Below are 14718 nucleotides of genomic sequence, written 5' to 3' on the forward strand. Positions count from 1 at the left end.
GTCTTGTAATAGTGTACCATTTTGTTTTCGAAGTACCTACCGTACACATACACATACTCAAAAAACTACTATTAATAAATAGACTAGATATTAATTATTATGTACTTTGAAATTTTGTAATTATAAGCACAAAGCCTATGTCTTATTGCAACTGTTAACTGGGGAGAGCACTGAAAACTATCATAAGAGTTTATACTCAGTTTAGGTATCAGGGCCTCTAGCTTATTTTATAGTTAGGTTTTGGTTACCTGTTTACATTGTTTTTTAGCAAAATAAATGATTATTATTTTTATTATAATCTGAACACAATACAGTTTTGTCTCAAAGAATACGAAATCTTTTATGCGAAGTAAAATACTGTACAAGTTATTTATCATTTGGCTGAAAAATATTTATATGAAAGAAAACGGTGGTGAGAAGTAAATCAAAGGAGCTGTTGTTTGCCAAGTCTGTGATTATGTGTAGTCCCGGAGAAGACCGAAGATTCGTATGCATTAGTTAACGGGTATTATTATTTTTATGTTACCAACTTCTAGCGTTGATTCGTGCTCGATATTGCATCATCTCATAAATTGTTATGAGATGATGCAATATCGAGCACGAGCCGGACACAAAAAATAAGTTTTTAATATGCGTGGCGTGGCATCCAAACCTCTTACACATGTACCTACTTTTTTATATCAAAAACACACTGCAAATATCTGAACGTCAACGTCACTTAAAAGAAACTCTGAAGTATTTTTTAAAAGTGCTGGTAGCTATTTTCTGGTCATCAAAATTTGTAGCCTACTCATGTCGCACTGCTACAGTTCGGTTGGGGCAGGCTTTTGCAATTAATATCACATTTTAATGATAATAACCGGGATCATCGATTTAAGGTATCTACAATCTAGGGACTAATTCAAATTCTTCTTATTTGCAAGATTTTACGCATATTTACATACCGATTGCATACATACCGATGTCTAAATATTACGGCGTGTCATGTCAGCATGGTAATTATTTTGTATATCTTTATTTTGCGCATGAACCCAAAAAAAAATAACAGTGGCTTATTTTTAAAAAGCACGTCGTCTCTTAGTCTATGACCGTTGGCAAAGATTGCGGCGGCAAACATCTTAACCACGCTCCGTTGCCGCGCGATACTCTTATATCAAAACATGTTAATTTAAATCAATTAAGACAACTTTACAATCGCCAATCGCTAATATCAAAGCGATATCAAAGGAGCAAATATGAGTAATAGTGGAAGTATGAGTTTTACGAGCGTTATAAATTTTATTTTATTTTCATCTGGCTCTATGGTGTTCGCTAGTAGTTTTGATCGATTTCGTTTGTTGATTACGTACGGCGTATCTAACTATTATTGTTTTGATGGACGATTTCATATATTATTTCTAATAAATAATATCGGAAGTAAATTAGTTCGAACTTACGATGGATGTGGGATTCCAAGACAAAATACCCTAGGTAGAGAATACGAGTCGCATGGAGCTGGTGGACTAGCAAGATTAAAATTCAAAAAAATCTAACACAATTCTTTTATCGGCTTACTACAAGTAGTCCTATTCGGAATGAGTCTATGACGTTCCATTTTTAATACAAATAGTATATACCTATCTAATGGCGGTATAAATATAGTTTTAGTAAACATAACATCCAAAGCATCAAGAAATTTAATTGATTTATATAATGTAGCGGTACGTTAAGTATAATTTAGGGGCTTTAACGGAGCGGCATAGTCACATTAACGACAAAGCTCTTTAAGAAGAAGAAGAAACACTTTATTGCACGTATAACATACAGGAAAAGAAACAGTAAGGAGTATACATTACACAATGTAGACAGGCAAAGGCGGCCTTATTGCTTCAAGCAATCTCTTACAGGCAACCTTTGTAGATAGGACTTACAGCAAGAGAACGGGATAGTGCCAAGAGTGGTGATAGATAAACATAAATACCAAAATGTAAAGATATATATTATAATTTTTAATTTTTTAGCTCTTTATATAAAGATTTAAAAAAAAAACAGTTGTCTTACTTTTTTAGTCTGTGTGTTTAAAATGACTCAACAAGATAACTGCAGTAGCCTCAAGCCCAATTTCATTATTGAATCCAAACACTATCAGCAAACTAAACTTAGTTTAAGAGATAAACTGGGTTCAGTTCTGCAGGTCTTTTACTTGGTTTTAAAAGCGAGCGGCGACATAAGCCTTTAGTATACGTTTTCAGATATTATTTTATTATTTTTACGACACATGGAATCCTAGTGTGGAAATCACTGAACACTGTTACTTTAAAACATTTTTTTATTGTTATTATTGTGATTGTTACAATATAATATGTAGTTTTTAAGAGATAAATAAAACTATTATAATTAATTTATTTTTCATGCACATCTACGGTTAATAAAAACCGAATGAAACCTATAGCTATGCGCAATCAAGCTTTCCGTCTCCAACCGAAGAGTTTATAGCGAAATATTACAAACAGGGGCTCGCTGAGTAAACTAATAATTTAAAAAATGTACACCCTAAAACATCACAATATTTGCCGACTGTATGAAAAATGGTCCCACGTTGAATAAAGTTTAGAGACATACAAAAGAGCCCTTAATAACAGCTTATCGTGTTAGATCTGCGCAAGATTAACATGGCAACTAGCGACTGAGATATAAATTATTCTATTACGCTTGTTATGATAATCTCTCAGGGGTGGATGCGGCTAATGTGCTCAGATTTAGCAACACCGCATTTTTACTCGCCCTTATGATGTGTATGCAAATTGAATCATTCATTTTTGTCGCATCATACTTAATATAGGTTACCTCACATTTTGTATATGTGTACTCTCTATCTCAGGCTCAGGCGCTGGCTTAGGTATCTTTATAAGACATACCTTGACGCCCCTAAAAAAAATTATAACTCTAAAAAAATAACGTTAACAATATTAAAATAATACTGGTAGAAGCAATAGTTGTCAGATCCATGAAGTGCGTTTGTGAATGTGTAGAGTTTTTCATAGATGGTCAATGATCTTTAGTTCTTAAAGTGTGACGTAGTGCTTAAATTCGAAACACAAATGTTAACTATCATACATACCAGCCTACTTATTTAATCATCTCCTGAGGAAGCTCCGGTTTCGGAGCGAAACGTGCGTGAGGGTACATTGCCGAAGATCTGTTTGGTGTGTGTAGGGATTGAAGAAATTATAAATTACACCATACAGATTCTCCTGCTTTTCCTGGACTATAGCAAATTTTCATAATATTTAATGGATTTCCGCAAACTAACGCCTGCTTCTATCCAATAATCAAAATTATGTTCCAGTAGTTTCAGAATAGCAATAAAACCCCGGTTGAATTTAGTGGGTGCACCTGACTCGGCATTCGCGACAATCCGGCAGATCTCAGTAGGGCAATTCAATTACATTGAAAGATCCCTCATAAGCGAATCGTTTTTCCGAGTCATTAATTTTTTCGAACGACACAACAGGGCTCGGCGCGATATGCCGGGGTGAGTCCGCGCGGCTATCTCACGAGATAATGCTGATTTATTTCGGCGGGCGACGGTCGCGATTCGTCGCGCATCGTCGCCGTGACATGTGGATGTCGCGCTTTTGCCCCGATACACATTCTCGCGTGAAAATGTGTATCACAATACCTACATTGATATAAATAAAACGATTGCCTGCATTCACGCGTACTGTACTCATAATGGAGATCGCACACCACTTTGTCTTTTTTATGTATAGTTCTAATATTGTATCCAAAATTTTACAGTATTTTATATGTTTTGTATGGGCTTTATTGCCTGAAACAATAAAGAATAATAATAATTAAAATTTGCAATTTGCAGCGGATAGCGCATGGCATTTAATACAAAGTGAAAAGAATGGGTAAACTAAGTATAACATATCTACGGACGATTTATATTGAAAAACGCACGCATGCCTGACTCTAGTGTTTATTTAACTTATTTTAATTAATATTTCGTATTAGCGTTTTTACATTTACAGAGTATACCTTTTAAAGATACCTGCTTAGCCTTTACATACTTGAAGATGCATGAAATAATTCAAAATCGAGTAAGTATCGTTTAGAAAAATAATAAAACCAGATGTTATCGTCAGGCTATTATTATCATAACCTACCTTATGATAATAATGGCGTTGCTATACTCTTTTTTACGATCTTAAATAATTTGGATGCACTCAAAGTTTCAAAAAGCGCCCGTGTAAAATAAGTTTCACGGTTTGGAGATTTGGATTTGGAGATTGCGGACTGTACGCACACATCTCACTGATGAACGCTCATTATTATAGGGATATAGAAATTTTAACATTAGTCAAATCTTGTTTGTTTAAAACAGAATGTGCGCATTGTAGGGGCCCGCGTGAGCTCATTTGCGACGGTTAGTTGGCGAGATTTATGTTAATCGACGAGGCCGACTCGGATAAGTCCGCGTGACGGCGTGTGGCAAATTGTCTCCCGATACGAGTTATGAAATCCCCTTTGAGCGTTTAATCTTTTTCTGTGTATCTGTAGCAAAGTTTAGATGATCGTTAAGGTTGCCTTACCACTAAAGCTGTGCGAAAGCTAAGTCGTGAGAAAGAGAGATTTAGCATCCCTCTTTCTCACGCTCTGAACAAAATGGTTTCATAAATTTGACATCAAAAAATATTTTTTTAAACAAATATTTTGAAGATCAGCGACGAAATTTTCGATTGCTTAGTTTTAAAATACATGTATAAATAAATCAAATTGAAGTTGCTTTTTACAGCAGTTTGGCACATGCCTTCTATCCTATAATGGATGATATTAGAGCAGACCCACAATGCCAGTCAAATATGGTTAAGTCATGCAAAGTAATCATCTCCTGAGGATGATCCGATTACGTAGTGAAACGTGCGTTATTGCCCAAGCAAGCAATTGGATAAGGATTGAAGAAATCATAAATTACGCCATACTTGCTTTTCCTGCTTTTCGCGCAGTATAGCAAGTTAAGCTTAATTTTCATATCATGGATTTCCGCAAACGCCTGCTTCTATCCAATAACAATATTTCTGTTTTGTACACGAAATACAAAAAAAAATAAGTAAAAACAGTACTAGTATACAAAAGTCTTGACCTGTTCGGTGATACCCACATTTTTCTATAGCTATTTATTGCGAATCAACACAACATAAAACAAGCATTGTGATTGTTATGCACTGCTTAGCTTGAGAATAAATACGACTGGAATATTTCCGAATGTCGCTTTTTATGGCGCATGAAAGAAAAAACTGACGTCGTTAACTCGAGTACATTATAAGGTATAAATAACCGAGGTATTAATACGGCTTTATAGTCCATGAAAGAGGCTTCATTGTTCCGTGCTCTTATATTGCCATTATTTAAAGGAACGCAAAAATAATAGGTAGAGCTACCTAATTAAAAAATAAATAAAAAACAGTTAAGTGCGAGTCAGACTTACGCTCATAAGGTTCCAAACAAAAAATAGCTGGTCCAAACAAAAAAAACCTAACGGGCAATGTAACGAAGATTTGTTATTGATTTGTACCGTGATTTTCAAATGAAAAATGATCTAATGAAAATTTTACTAATTTCTTTACCTTTTTCGTTAAAATTTATTAACTATTAAAATGGTTATTTTCGGAATTCTCTGAATGCCTTCGGGTTTTTCACCAAACATCATTATTAACAATAATAGGTAAGGAAGTTGTAAGTTGTTATATATTTTATTTATAACCCTATAGCTTGGGTAATCAGGACATGTAGGGCGAAAACAGACTTTGAAAAGCTAACAGTAGGTATACGAACGCACGGACGGTCAGAGGGGCGGAAAGATCAACAAAGAGGCAATGAAGTGATATTATGAAGTTACCGCTTTTCCATGAATTCAAAATAGTAGGTAATTCATATTATGTATAAAATTTTAAAATTGACGTCCAGAATGTTTTAAAAATACTTATCATTCTAAAGAGACCCGTGCCCTGTAGTGGCCAGTAATGGGTGGATGATATGATAATAAAAAGTAAGGTTTCTTTTTTCCTAATTAACCTTTGATGTAAATGTTGACTATATTTTAATAAGAATTTTTAGCCCTACAATAACAACTCAGTTTAATCGGTATCCCAACTGTCTATTTTTATTAAAACAAATAAAAGAAATATGCCTTAAGTGTATTGTTTATATCCTTAATATTTTAACTGGACCCTTTCTAAGTTAATCATCCAGATTACTTATTTTCACAATAATTACAAAATAGTACGGAGCGTAGACTTCTTTTTAGGATTTCAGTTATCGATAGTTGTAGGCAGTGTGGCGAATGCGTCGAACGAAACGTGGTATTTCCGAACGAAGCGACGCAGCCGTCACCTACTCGTTTGACATTAGAATAAGATTGTCAAGTTACGTATTAAATCAATACTTGTAGGTATCAAGACAAATTTCAGTCGCGCGGGTGGTTGATTGCGTCGTCGAGCGGTCGCATTGAGATTGTTGGTAATACCCGCAGGTAATACTTAGCTATTGTTCTGCCGCGAGGCGAGACGGATACGCTTCGCGCGGCAGACCATTTGGCACCTACCTTATCGACGATTCGATATACCAGAACAAAACGATAAAATAAGATAAGGCTGCATTATTATAAATACAATATAATTTAGGGCTCTTTTCGTTATGATTTTGAAAATAATATCTCTTCTTTTTCTAACAGCAAGAATTTTAAAACGACTTTTTTTACTTTTACTGCTCATGTGCATTTTTTATATATCTCTTTATCTGTGTACTGAAGAGAGTACGATTACCGACCTTATCGAAATAACAATGGAAGTAATTGGTTATATTAATGTAATAAATTAAATTGCTAGTTTATTAGCACGGTGACAATATTATGTACGCACCCAATAAGATATTGAACCTGAGATCAGCAAAAATATGACGAAAAAGTTGAAGTTTCCTTAGACAATGGATAGACTTCCGTAGGCCAATCAAAAAACGATTCAGAGAAATTTCTTAAGCTCTAAAAAAAATAGCTAATCCTTGTCGCGACAACGACTACCTATCCTATACCTTCGGCCTAATATTGCTCAGGTTTGTTAGGGCAATATACTCGTATTTGCACTACATTTAACAACATAAGCATGTACATACATATGTTCATACTATATTAATTAAGAGAACGGGTGGCCGATTCCCGTGTCGTGAGGACGATTTCTCATCGTTATTGAAAACTCTACAATAGTAACGATAACACTGAGTTTCATAGATGGGGATAATTATTTAGATTGCTATCTATTATGGTACTTTATTTAATAATTACCGTTTACCGTAAATATAAAAATATTGAGTGATATGTAAGTAGATCACTACTCTATTTACCAAATATTTTAACAATATTTATATTTGAGGTATAGTTGGGTAAATTCTGCCTTTACATAATTATGACTTACTTGGATACAATATAAGTTCAAGTCAGCATACTCTATTTATTAGGAGTGCGGGCGGCCGAAGTTCGTGTCGCGACGGCGATTACCCATTGTTCTGCCGCGAGGCGCGACCGATATGCCTCGCGCGGCCGAACGTGTGCCACCTACCTTATCGACAACTCGATATTGCCTTGATCTCGTTAAACAATACGTTTTCGTTACCTACCACCGCGAGTTTGTAGATGGGAGTAATTGGAACGTGTTTTATATTGGTACTTCGCCTAACAATTGCCTTCGCCAAATCTGTCAATCGTGTGATGTGATGTGACGAAAGGAAATTTGATAATAACAAAAGCCTAGTTACTTTAAGATCTTCTTTTCTATACAATTGAAACACGTATAAAATACGTAGAAAATACGTATACAATTAAAGGGAAATACTGAAATTACCTACTCTACTATTTTGAATCATGGTTTACGATAACTATTTAACTTGGCATAGGCCAAGTTTATAAAGTCAAGCATATGAACAAAATGTTCTATTTATCATATAGATAAAATCCAAACAAATATTTTTTTTATTATATTTTGTTCTTTATAAACCCAGTGTGATATTAAATGCCGTTCAGTTTTCTATAAAAAAATATCCTACTTAAGAGAAAAAATGTTCTTCCATGATGATAATTTTTAAGGTTCGATATTCGGTTTGTTTTGTGTCAAATGTTATTTCAAACCATCTTTAGATTATAAATATTTGAAGAAGGAAACTCAAATGGATGTTATAAATATTAAACTAAAGCAAAACAAATCAATTGATTACCTTCCAGTCTTCGTGATGATCATTTCCGTCCCTAAATTATTGAATTTATCCCAAAGCTCCTTGGTCTCAAGATGGCACTGTATATGTCTCGTCTCTTCACTGGACCAGCGTTCGGTAAGTTGTGGGTTTCGGGGTGGGGGAGAAACGGCTCTCGTACCGCTCGGTGCTCCGCTAGCTGATCCTGCTTCAGAGGTAGATGAAACGTCCACGGGGGAATCCCGCTCGTATTCGGGGAGAGGTGGTGACGGGGACCCAGAGGCGGATGCTGTCGCGTCCACGAACTTTTCTGTGAAAAAAAAAAATTATGAATAGGTCTTACTCTATGGCATTTATCAAAATGTTTGAGCGAGCGGTTCTTGGCAGGACCCCTGCTATTTATACTGACGTGCACCTGAAAAGCACACACTATTAAATGATAGGTTTAAATCATTAAAACTTATAGTGTCTAACTTGCCCCTCCATTTGAATCTTTAACTTATCTGAAATCCAGGGTAACGCACGCAACAGTCCCACCTTACGTGAGCCAATGTTCAGCTTTGGACAGGACAGCCTCGTTTTCAAGTTACTTATCTGTCCCGCTGTCGCTAGCCGGAATAAAAACGTCCCACTTTCTTTAAAAAACAGGAACTTGTTTTTTTTTCTAGGCTGGTTTTTCTCTCAATATAAATTGCAGGAAAAACATAGGAAAGCGTCGTAACATTAAAATCAATTTCGATTATACTTTTAATACAACAGAAATATGGCGTGAGCTTCATTGCTACTTGATAACTAGAACCGATATTATTAAGCGGATTTATTTCGCTAACAAAAAAAAAACTTTTACTTATATATTCGAAATAACTATTACATACAAACTTCTTACAGTGTTATTCGATTTAAATAATAGTAAAATACTCCATAAAAGCAAAAATAATTCCTATATAATCTGACCAGTAAGGCTGACGATAGCTTAGATAAATAACCTTTTACTTAAAAGCCTTTAAAAAGGTTTACATGCGTTTTATGCATTGAATAGCTATGAAACATTGTGTAATTAAATAATATACTATCAATGAACTACGTTCGACGACAGGGTAATATTCCCTTACGATGAACCATGAAGATTAGGTCACAAGATAACATAACCTTTTATCTTTTTTTTTGTTTTGTTTTATCTATATATTGAAGGACTAAGCATCAACTATAAACAGAGCAACACTAGACCCCTGTGTAACATGCAAGGAACAAGTCCTAACAAGCAACAAACACAGGGTGTCCATAAACCTGAAGCGTAAGTGCCTCATCATATCAACCCATTACTGTCGTCTGTCCTACTACGGAGCACGGGTCAATGAGAAGGGTTTAAGCCCTAGTCCACCATGCTGACCCAGTGCGGATTGGCAGCCCACAAGCCTTTGAGAAAATTACGGAGCACTCTTAGGCATGCAGGTTTCCTCACGATGTTTTCCTTCACCGTTAAAGCCAGTGATATTTTTATTGCTTAAATCACACATACTTAGAAAAGTTAGAGGTGCGTTCTGGGATTCGAACTCGACACCCTGAGAGTGAAACCGAGGCCCTTAACGCTAGGCTAGGCACTAGGCACTAGGCACTAGGCACTATGGCTCATATGCCTGTAATAACTCCAGCATCCACGCGGAAATAAGCATGGCGGTAGTTAGTACTTTACAGGACGAGCTCTGTCAAAAAAACTCTACTAGTGTTAAAGTTAAGAATGGGATTTTTAACAAATTAAACTATTATTATGGTTTAATTTAAAAAAAAACTGGATAATGCTTGCAACGCGTCATTTAGACGGGAACCGCGTACCAATAATAACATTTCATAAACTTTTTAAGTTTTTGTCTGTGTTGTCCGAATACCACAAAAATGCATTTCGTGTTTTAAGATAAGCTAATGCAAAAGCCATGGAAATTCCCAAGAGTTCCGGCCTTAAATTTTCACTTAGTATAAATATCTCCCACGTCAATTTCATCGCATAATAGAAGCCTAAATACGAATGATTCTTCAAATTTTAATTAATCGTTATCAAAATGAAACTAGAAAATTTGTTTAACTTACGCATAATGGCTTAGCTTAAGTGACAATAAAATTTATTGTGTGTTTTAGTTTTATCACGAAACCATTAAAAAATATATTTCCAGTAGTTCTGTGCAAATGTGTACTTTTTTGTGACAGAACAAGTGGGAATAAACGGCTCTATTTTCCAAAGAAATTTAACATCCCAAGGACATACTGCACCGGAAGACACAAGAGTTGGAAGATCAACCCCAGGGTAAAAAGATCCACCAAGTAATTACCAGAAAACCACTTGACACACACGGCACAACACCGTAGACTCCAACTAGACTTTATGTGCAACAGTCCATCGTTCACATTACATATGTAAAAATAAGTAATTCAAAAATTCAAATTCAGAATTCAAAATTCATTTATTTCAAGTAGGCCTAAAATATGCACTTTTGTAACGTCAAGTCTGTCTGTGTGTAGTGACTCTACCACCGGTTCGGAAGGCAGATTCTACCGAGAAGAAGCCGGCAAGAAACTCTAAACTCTCTTTTCAGAACGCTGAATTAAGGACTAAGGTATAAGGATAGTCTTTCCTTTAATAAATAAATAAAATAAATGAACATCCATAAATAACTGATAACATAATTTAATAAAAAAAACTAACAAATTGAGAAAAATGCAATAAAAATATGTAATTCATAGTAAGGTTTGGGTGCTTAACTAAAAGCTTTATATGTACTTATATTTTACTTATCACTTACTTCTTGGGATAATTTGCAATTTATTTGTATAGTAAATAGGTAATAAAGAGCTTTTGTAAGTTTGACAGTTGACATTAAGCATATAATAAGATAAGATACCGGTAATTACTATGTCAAACCACGGTCACAAAACCACAGCTTAGTGGTCATAATATTAGCTTCATCTTAAGGTTGTCACCCAACTAATGATAGGCCTGAGAAGGCGGCGTGAAGTGTAACGTGCGCTTAACGCTTTCGGTGGCATGGTCACTTGCGGAGGATTCGGCAGTGACCATGCCAGTGCAAAACTTTGGCGAGAGTGCGGTGAATACGCAAGTGAATCCCGTACTCTCTCTTTAAGGCCTCTCGAGGGAAACACAGAGTTTTTTGCGGGTGCAAGTCCCACATAACTACTACGTTTCCAATAAGTATGCGTCAGGCATTTTCTGTGTATATAAAAAGGGAACTTTTCCTTTAGTATTTTTTATTATTTATTAGCACAAATCCATAATTTATTATGAACTTTTAATTAATTTATTTTTTTACAATTTAACTGATATGGCTTAGTTTTCATAGCACAAGTACTTAATAGAAAATAAATAAATAAGTTATTATAAAAGAGCCACTGCTGAGTTACTTACTAACTATTTCTCACCTGAATCTGCATTCCAAAGTCAAACCAAATAGCCTATTTGAAATAAAGAATATATATGTTTATGTATTGGTTTTTCAGTAGTTACACTAACGTGACAGCAGCGTTACGTTATAAATTGACAACGATTTCATATATCCACACAAATATGGCCGATTTAATTTCAACTTTACGTACGTTCATTTGAAAACTTACGTATGTGGTGTCGTGGTAGACGTTTGTATTCATTGGTTCGTAAGGCAGTCGTTGAAAATAGTTAAGCATTGATCGTAAAAGCCACCTATTAAGGCTATTAAATTTCTGGTTTTCATTACTGTTATTTTTCCATAGTAGCTTCGGCTATTATTCATTAGCTGGAGTAAATGTTTTTCTCTCGTAAAAAGTAACTTAAAAACGCTAAATTAACGCTTTAATATAAAATAAAATTGTTTTACAAGATGACTTCTAACTTTTACCTAAATAATAAATATAATAATATATGATTAATCTTTAAAACCTATAAAAAATAACTATTTTTTTTTCAAGTTCCGTTTTCCGTGTAACGAAAAGGATTTTTCAGTCCATCAGTCTGTTTGTCACAAAGATTTTATCTAGAAACTATTTGTGATAATGAAAACCACGATTCAATGACTAACGCGCTACATAAACATTAAATTAATTTCGTTTCAATAAATATATATCCTGGCCACAGTGGCGTGCATAGAGGGTATGCACAGGGTATGCAGATGATATAAAATGAAGAAAGTCTCCAGTACGTGTGTTTAAAAACCTAAGGAAAGGCATTGTAAGAGTTATAAAAAGCCTACCCTTAAGTATTTATAACTCGTACTGGGGAATTTCTTAATTTAATATCATCTGCATACCCTGTGCATACCCTCTATGCACGCCACTGCCTGGCCATAATTAATACCTTATCGAAACTTTCAGCATTTTTGAACATAATTACCGAATATCATTTACTATCGTGATTGTTTGTCGTGTGCTTTGTTGCATCTTAACTCAAAAAAGTATTAAAAAATCTGATGATGATTTTCTAATTATTTTGTGCAACAGATAATAATATTGTATAGTTGCTTCAGCGTGTACCTACCTTAATAAAAATTCAACAGTAAAAACAACTTTGACTCTTTGATTTTCGGTACGACGTTGTCTTTAATGGTATCATTACAGAACTCGCTTCTTTAAGTTTTTACCAAAGAAACTATTCATTTTGTTTATTTTTGTACGTCATACGTTACTCATTTAAATTATTCAGGTTCAGAAACTGGTAAAAAACAACCGTATATATATCGGTTTATAGATAGCTGATCGCTAAGTTCGCAAGCCAAATAATTTTTGCACTGCGGTGCACTTTCCCGCACATTTCTAAACGTTTCAACGTTCCTAATAAACCAAAGTACCTATACCTACTGCAAAACTGCATTAAAGATGAATTTCAGTAGCATTGAGGCAAATAATAGGGAGATACTCTCTACTAAGACCTGAGATAATTGTTTCGTGGATAATAGGTTGGGTTATTTATTTTAACAATTTTGAGAAAAAATAAAATTTATTAGAGTTACATATTTAAAAAAACACAACTAAAACCTAAATCAAATACTTAAGAGATCGTCTTTAAAATTTTGTAAAATTTAGTACCAGATGAGTACAAAACAGGTACATGTCATGTTTTCTTTTATTGACTTAACATAGATATATAAAAATCTTGGTTTCAGTAAAATCTGACTAACCCAGTTAATCAATAAACTTAATAAACCAAATAAATAATCCCAGTTGTCGAAGTCAGTTAAATGTGTCTTTCAAATACACTCTGATTTTTAACTGCATTTTTATAGAGCTTTTAACTTTACTTACTTATGTAGTATAGCAATACTTAATGTAAATTTAATAAGATGGTATTCTTTTTAATGACAAAATATTTGGATGTACAAACCTAAAGGTGTAAGTGTGTCTTCCCGAGGGTCTCTGTGTCTTCGCGCCCTCCGCTCTTGGCGGTCCCTTGCCATGATGGCGGCGATGGAGAAGTCAGTGGCGCAGGGCCGAGCCGAGCACTCCTCCTCCATGACAGGCCCTCGGCCTTCGCCCTGAAGCAGCATCAAGAACCTGCTGCCCCACGCTTCACCGACTGAACATCCCATCGGTGGCACAGACCATAATCAGGGTCCTGAATATGTTTATTATTTGGCGACCACTGTTCTATTCTATATATTATTTATGTTCGCTCGAGAGTCAAATATTAAATATATTGCCTCGGGATTACAATCAAAGTTACAAAATAATCACAAAAAAATTTAACTCTACACAATAATAATTTCAGCCTCAAAACTTTAAGCAACTTATTACAGTAAACTATGAGTTTCAGTGTTTTTCACGGCGATCGAAAGTTTCGTGGAAACTTTTTACGCGAAAGCGAGGCGATACGGCGATCGGACCGGTGCAACTTCGCGCGATTTGAACCCGACTGACGAGCGTGAGGCGGCGACCCACTACAGGGAGGGGCCTGATGCCGCCCCATGCCACCACACTCCGACCACGCACACAACCGCTTTTTTATTACTTCTTTCTTATTACATGCGTCTCGCTCCCACTGACTTCTTCACTCGTGCTCCGTCTCTGTCACGAGTTTTTCTCCGCGCGATAACTATTGAAATTCGCTAAATGGCTCACCGCGGCACTGAAAAGGCTCTGGTTAAACAGTGAGCCAATATCGAAGTACTTATTCTCGTTCACGTCACTATTTATGCATTTTAAAAGCTCGCGGATGGGTTGGTTGCGATTGATACGTGCGTTGCAGTTGTGTTATGATCAAATTAATAGCCTCTTAGATGTTATACGAAATGTATGGCCACTTCGAGATTATTGGCCATTAAAGATCAAATGTGTTGTCTGGTAAAAATATTATGAGTGTTTTATGTATAGGTATATACCTATCACAAATAGCCTACCATGGCTTGCTTAGTACAAAATAAATTTAGTTATTGACCGTTCTAACCGCAGCTTCTTCCTATCTGAATACCTATCCTAACGTTCGTAGCTTTCTATTATATATTTTAATCTTTATCATAA

General features: G+C 35.2%; 1 protein-coding gene across 2 annotated transcripts in view; it reads right to left on the minus strand.

Moving 5' to 3' along the window:
- The window catches only part of LOC120637153 (T-box transcription factor TBX20-like), a 56908-nt gene extending 43070 nt beyond the window's left edge, over positions 1-13838 (minus strand). For both annotated transcript variants that reach the window (XM_039908822.1, XM_039908821.1), the window contains exons 1-2: positions 13586-13838; positions 8251-8536 (exon numbers count right to left, since the gene is read on the minus strand). In XM_039908822.1, the coding sequence (XP_039764756.1) occupies positions 8251-8536; positions 13586-13790 (491 nt within the window). In that variant the 5' untranslated portion in view covers positions 13791-13838. The remainder of the gene's footprint in view (positions 1-8250; positions 8537-13585) is intronic.
- Between the last annotated feature and the right edge of the window lie 880 nt (positions 13839-14718).

This window comes from Pararge aegeria, chromosome 3 (genome assembly GCF_905163445.1).
Source record: "Pararge aegeria chromosome 3, ilParAegt1.1, whole genome shotgun sequence".
NCBI classification, from domain to species: domain Eukaryota; kingdom Metazoa; phylum Arthropoda; class Insecta; order Lepidoptera; family Nymphalidae; genus Pararge; species Pararge aegeria.